At 29.2% G+C, this 7,527-nt stretch overlaps 1 protein-coding gene across 2 annotated transcripts in view; it reads left to right on the forward strand.

Annotated features, from left to right (window-relative positions):
• The window catches only part of LOC100198701 (signal peptide peptidase-like 2B), a 43,712-nt gene extending 36,597 nt beyond the window's left edge, over nt 1–7,115 (forward strand). For both annotated transcript variants that reach the window (XM_065804960.1, XM_065804961.1), the window contains one exon: nt 6,475–7,115. In XM_065804960.1, coding sequence (XP_065661032.1) covers nt 6,475–6,543 — 69 coding nt within the window. In that variant the 3' untranslated portion in view covers nt 6,544–7,115. The remainder of the gene's footprint in view (nt 1–6,474) is intronic.
• Nucleotides 7,116–7,527: the final 412 nt, after the last annotated feature.

A 7,527-nucleotide genomic window follows, 5' to 3' on the forward strand; every position in this document is an offset into this window, starting at 1 on the left:
TCATAAATATATTCATATATATATATATATATATATATATATATATATATATATATATATATATATATATATATATATATATATATATATAAAAGTTTGGAGAGGAATGGCATGCGATCGCACGCTGTACCTGACCACGCTTGTAATATTTTTTCTTTACAATTTGACCATGGCGGTTTTGATGTTTTAATTTAAATACCATTAAAAAAATTGTTACGTTATAAATAACTTTTAATAGTTGATCTTTTCTTACGTTTTTATTCTACGCGAAGGCTTTAATGTGATTGTTTAAAATAAATTTATTTTTTGTAAATTAAAAAATAATATACTTAAGTTTTTTTTATGTAGTAATGTTTTACAATAAATTTAAATATAATAAGTTGTTTATAACTATTGTCTTTCTAAAAATCTTTTGAAAGATATTTTTTAAGTTACTTTAAACTTTGAATAAGTTTAATTAAATCTTCCGTTGCTCTGGTATGATTTAATTGCTTTATTTTTGTTTCTATTTTTACTAAGAATTATCGGAGCGATTAATATACAGAGCCTAAACGGCAGGATTAGAATACCATTTATTATTTAAGGCAATCTCGTACGAAAAATTTTCATGGAGAATCTATGAAAAAACCCCTGGAAATTTCATGGGTATTCGGAACACGTTTCCTTGGAAAAACCATGCGTTGTCCATAGAAAGTCCACGGGTTGTCCATGAAAAATCCATGGGTTTTCGATTTCACTACAATATTTAGTGCATGCGTATGTATAAGCATGCTGAAAATAAATAAAACAAAAAACTACAAGTAATTTCATACTATAAGTGATACACATACAGTGATAAAACTGAAATTGAAATAGATTAAGAAAACAATTTTACAGAAAATTTAACAATTTACATGATATTATTATTTTATATAAACTATTTGATAAAAATATAATAGTATATATAAATTTGATAATTAATAACTTCAAGCTTCAACAAATTTAAAAAAGTCCTCATTACAACAGAATCAATCTCAAAAAATATCAAGACCATTTATAAGTGCGATAACCGCCAAATTAAAACTGCCAACTGTAATTGCAGAACCAGGTAATCGTCAAACAAATTACCATTCACATTTTGATATTTATTATTGTTTTCACCACAGTATCATTGTTCATTTCACCAATCTTAACAATAAATCATACAATTAATATATACATGCTAATTAGTTTTCTTTATTTACTAATTTATTTATACTTATAATTATTATTTATTTTAACTATCTTTATAAATACGAATCAACACAACTTTATGAATTTTCTATATAAATGTTGTCAAATGTTGGGTAACATTTACATCGAAAAAGTGGCGATGAATATATCATTATTTATAAATAATAATTATAAGATTTTTACCGCTTTTTCGCTCGAGCTATTTGCATGATATACAACATTTATATTACCATCAAAACTTCCTGCTTATAATGTAGTAATTTAAATAAAATGATAATGTTAAAATAAAAAGATTTATGCGCAATCTAATACATATATAAATCTTACCTGCATGTTAATAATATTTATATAGAACAAGGCAGCGACAAGTATAGTATTACTTATAAATTGTAATTAAAAAAAAAACTTACTCCTTTGATCTGCATGATGTGCAACATTTATATTGCCAGTCAAAGCTGCCTGCTGATAATGTAGTCATTTAAATAAAATGATAAAGTATATAAAAAGATTTATGCACATATATAAATGTTAACTGTATATTGTTAACATTTATACAGAACAAGGCAGCAACAAATAAATTATTACTTATAAATGGTAATTAAAAAAAAAACATACTTCTTCGTCCAATCTATCTGAAAGATAGATTGGACGACGTAAAATATTATTTCTATCGCCATTCAAACTTGCCTGCTTATAATGCAGTAATTTAAATAAAATGTTAAAGTTAAAAAAGGACTTATGCACATTATTAAATTCAAAAATTTATTATATTTTTACTTTACTATTTAAAACATAATAAATATAATAAATATGTAATTTATTAAGTATAGTAATGTAAAAACATAATAAATATAAAAGTGTGTACATAAATTAATTTATTTCTACTTTAGACAAGTAATTCACTTAAGTTAATTATAAACAAATAAAAATAGTTGTATTATAATAGATAATAGTGTATTATTTATAAACATTGCTTTTATATGCTAATATTTAACTGTGAAGTAAAATCTTGTGCATTAATTAACTTCCCTTTCTGATATTTTGAAAACATTACCGTAGTTTTCCTTCTCGACTTAGTTGTTCTTGAAACATCATTACAAGTTGAATCCCTAAGATTACGCTAATATCTTTTCTGGTTAATTCAAACTCAATTTAATAGTAAAGAAAAAACAATAAATATATCCCTACTAAAACTAAATCCCAACTAGAATAGTTGCGTCAACAAAAAGATAAAAACAACTTTACAGAACTAAAATAAAATAAAAAATCATAAAATAAAGTGTTTTAAAACTTAATAAACATTTACCATACAGTTAAGTGTTTCAACTTCAAACATTTTTATGCAAACTAAAGCCATTAGAAAAAAATTGAAAAAAATAGTACTAGTTGTACATTAGTTATTTAATCTTATCCAATACACTGCTCATCCAAGCTTATCTAATACACTAGTTATCTAATATACATTAAGACTAAAATATTTGTAGTAAACCAAGTAAACATCAAAAATCAAACTGATTCACTTGACATACTTGCTATACTATTGCAAGTTATGCAAAGCAAGCAAAGCTATTGGCAATAGTTAGAATAAGATAAATATATGCATTTTATAATGCATCATAATATGATAGTATCCAGAGACGTAAAGACCAAGACATTATGACTCAAGACTAAGAACAAGACTCCAAGCTTCAAGAGCAAGACAAAGACAGTTAAATATGAGTCTTGAGACCTTTCGGAACCAAGATTTAAATCATGAGACCAACATCTCTGATAGTATCATATTACGATGCATTATAAAATGCATGCATTTATCATATTCTGCATATTGCATACGTTTATGTATGTTTATTTTGAACTATATTAAATGTGATGCATTATAAAAAAATATATAATTTATAATCTTATTAAATACAGAAAAACAGAAAAATGCAAAAAATATTATTTTATCAAGTTACAAATGATTGTAACTCTACGAGTTACGTCGCACGTAGGAGTTTTTGACGATTTTAGCTGGCCAAAATTGGAATTATTAAAAGTGGCCGTACCCACTTAATTACCTACCCTTACTATCTCTCGATAATGGTCGCTTAATGAGCAGTTAATGGTTTGGTTATAAAAGTAGTAATTGGAACTACACAGTCTAGTTAAATATCCGATCTATATCTGCGTGGTTCATTTTATTTACGAGCGATTTTAGTGGTGTTTATTGAAGCTGTGTACAAGTGTTTACAACAGAAGTTTTACAGTGTTATATCATGGATGAATCTATGACAGGTATGTACATTATTTACTCTTACTACCGTTTTGAAATATTAATTACCACAAAAGTTATGTACCATGAAACTTAGCATTTTTTTAACGAATTTTAAAGTAAATTTTGACTTTAAAAGTGAAAAAGTTGTAGTGCGCATTGAAATCCTCTTAGTTTTTTTCGTTTTTCTATGAGTTTATACCACTAGCTATTTAAAAATCTTAATTTCAACTGCCTGTTGATGCCATCTAAATTTTAATCATGTTCTAAGCACATCAAGGTCCAAGATGAATTTTTCAACTTAATTTTTTATCTAGATGGGTCATCAGGAATGCAAACAATCTCTCGTTTGGATTTCTACAACAGTATTCAGCAGCAGGAGGCTCCATATTTCAATGAAAAAATGGACTTAGCTGATCAAAATTTGTTATCAAGAAATCAATATACCGAAGAACTAAAAACAGTATACAACCGTCAAATGTCGAGATTGAAAGCTATTTTTAGAAAAATGTGGTCGTCTTCATCCAGAACTCATGAAATATTTATTAAGAAGCATGGCCCTTGGCTGCAAGGGAGTTTCCAAATACCGGGTACCCCATCCACTCCATCATCAGCAGGACGACCAAGAAAAAGTTTTGTCGATTCTAGTGAACGTTGAAAGAGGAGAAAAACAGAACAGCTCAGGAAAGATGTGGAACCAGAAGCTATTGTTTTTGCAGCTGAAACTTGTTTGACAACAAGTGGCAAAAGAAGTGCTGCAACCGTCCTCAAAGATCTTAAAACATCTCCCAAACGAGCGGGAAAGTATAAAAAAGCCTATCGCAGCAGTCTTGAACCTACAAAAAAATAATTGACACTGTTAGAGGCTCTTTTAATATTTACTGATGCAGGCCTAACAAAATCTCAATATGAAATCGTACGTACAAGTGACAAGAAGCAATGGCCCTGCTACAGTATTTTGGTCGAAGAAAAAAAAAACATGCTATCCTGATCCTGATTCGTTCACAGTCACAGAAAGTTTAGCTGAAGTAGACTTACAAAGTCTGTTAAACCATACTGCCGAAAGATTGGTGTTGTATTTAGAAGTTATCAAGACTCTAACGGAAAGTGGGCGTAAACATATGAAATTATCTACGAAATGGGGTTGTGATGGTTCCCAGCAGACACAGTTTAATCAAAAGTTTGAGGATGTCTCTAATTCTGATGCCAGTATATTTCAATGCTCAATGGTTCCGTTACAGCTAACTTGTAGAGTAAATAAAAAGGTTATCTGGCAAAACCCTACACCATCGTCTCCAAGGTTTTGCAGGCCAATTCGAATTAGGTTCATAAAAGAAACTGCTGATGTAATAGCTGAAGAAATTGCTTACATGGAAAACAAAATTGCAGGCTTGAAACCAACTCAACTTCAAGACATAGCAGTAGAACATGTGATGATGTTAACTATGATTGACGGAAAAGTCTGTAACGCAGCAACCACCACTAAATCGACCATGCGATGTTATATTTGTGGAGCAACATCAGGACAATTTAATGATTTGGACAGAACATGTGTTGACAATCAAAGCAGCTACAAATTTGAACTATCCATTCTGCATGCTAGAATACGGTGTTTTGAAAGTCTCCTTCACCTATCATATAAATTGCCTGTAAAAAAGTGGCAGAAAAGGCTGAATGAAGATGAGAAGAGACTCATCTCAGATAGGAAAAAGTAAATCCAAGATGAATTCAAGAGCAAAATGGGCATTCTTGTCGACATACCTAAGGTTGGATTTGGGAATACCAATAACGGCAAAACAAGCAGGAGATTCTTCAACGACCCGGAAACATCTGCAGATATCACTGGAGTAGACTTCTGTTTAATTTCCAGAATGAAAATTATCCTAGAAGTAATTTCCAGTGACCACAAGATTGATGTAGAAAAGTTCAGACAGTATACTTTGGATGCTGCAAAACTTTATGTTGAACTATACCCCTGGTGTCCAATGACTCCAACTCTGCATAAAGTTTTAGTACATGGTCCTGATATAGTAGAGAATGCGCTTTTGCCAATTGGACAATTGTCGGAAGAGGCTGCCGAAGCCAGAAACAAACATTTCCGGGAGTACAGACTTAGCTATGCTAGAAAATTTTCTAGAAAAGATTGTAACCAAGATATCATCAATAGGTTATTGTTAACATCCGACCCTCTGTTGTCCAGCATTGGGAAAAAGAAACACAAACTTACAAAGCCTTTTTCAAAAGAAGCTGTGGAATTGCTTCTTCCTGGAGAAGTCCAAGATTCCGACACTGAAAACAACGAAAATGAAGAATATTCTGACAATGACGAAGTGGAATCTAATTAAATATCAAAAATAGTATGTTATTTACCATAATAAAGTTTGAAAAATAATATATCTTTTATTTCCTCAAATCCTATTGAATAGAATAAAATGTAATCCCTAAAGTACCCATCTTTCCCCTATATTGAACGCCACTGGCTTGGATTTGTACAAAAAACATTTAATTTACAATTTCTTGTCATATGGTAAAGTTTTCAGCTGTTAAAAAGAGAGAAATAATTTTGGCCAGCTAAAATCGTCAAATACTCCTACGTGCGTCGGCGTCTTTAAACGCGCATTTGTAAAACCCATGTTGCAACATGAAAAAAAAACATGGTTCACCCATGGAAATTCTTGGGATTTCCATGGGTGAACCATGTTTTATTTTTTTTTATGGGAAAACCATGGTTTTTTCATATAATTCCATGGGATTCCAAAGGTATTCCATGGAATATTTCCGTAAGGGATAAGACAAATGCTAAATTAAATGCTATTTTCCTTAATTTAGTGTTATATATATATATATAAAATACATATTAAGGATATGAGGAGACATTTTTTAAAAATATTGTTTTGAGCACCAAACCTATATACACACCCTCTTATGAATTTGTTATATTTACATACATACATATAATATATATACATTAAAGTTAAATGAATTTGTTTTTTGTTTTTGTTTTTTATAAGGAGACTCCAAGTCCGGATTCTAATGTTGAAAATTTTGATGAGCAGCGTTTACTTCTCGATAAGCCTTAGGTTATTAAAAGTAATAGAATGATTTTAATATTTTTTCAAATGGATTTTGTTTTTGAAAAGCTTGTTTCAATATGAATTACTCAAAAAAATGAACTTGTTAGTAAGTTAAAGTTGTTGGTAAATCGTTGTCAAATCGTTTTTTGATCAAGAACATTTTATATTTGTTACTTTATCGAGGATTCATTTTCGTCGATAATTCGTATTTATTTTAAGACTGATATTTATCATATTTGTAGATATTTTACTCTATAAAAATTTTTTTACGCATGTAGTTGTAAAACACAGAATATAATGTTATTATTATTAATGGAAAATAATAAACGGTATTTTATTTTTGTACAGAAAGTTTTGTTAACTGACAATTCATAGTTCAAGAACAGTATCGCCTCGAATACTTTAAATCAACCTTTTTCTTGAACACTAATGGTTTAAAATTAATAGTTTTCATTTTATGACGGGAAAGAAATAAACTGATTTTTTAAATGTATTTTTACTACCTATGTATTTTGTTAATTGTATTATATTTTTTAACTTGTAGTTTTAATTGATTTTATTTTAAATGATTAAATTTATGTCTTTTTTTGTTTTAAATAGCAGAAATTTAGGGTTCGTTTCTTGGTTTGATGGTTTCATTTAGCTGTTTCGTTAAATTCATGATTTTATTATTATTAAGAAGTCATTTGTAGGATGAATCCTATTTCCTTGGTATGTCTTTGTTTCAACCATCCCTTTAGTATGATTTATCCCTCCCCTTGGTTTATTATTCTTTTAAGCATATTTATTTTTTATCTTCGATTTCGGGTGAACGTCTTTGACAAGAGGCGATGTTCACAGTTTTATCCTTTAACACACACGTATTGTCATACAGTTTTGTATTTTCACCTAAAAACCGATCTTTTTACCGATGCTCGAGCCATAAATAGTTAAGTTCCAAGTTTAACTACTGTTATATCTCCAGGAGCGTAATTTAAAAAGTTTTTTTAA

The sequence above is a fragment of the Hydra vulgaris genome, chromosome 09 (assembly GCF_038396675.1).
Source record: "Hydra vulgaris chromosome 09, alternate assembly HydraT2T_AEP".
Classification (NCBI taxonomy): Eukaryota; Metazoa; Cnidaria; class Hydrozoa; order Anthoathecata; family Hydridae; genus Hydra; species Hydra vulgaris.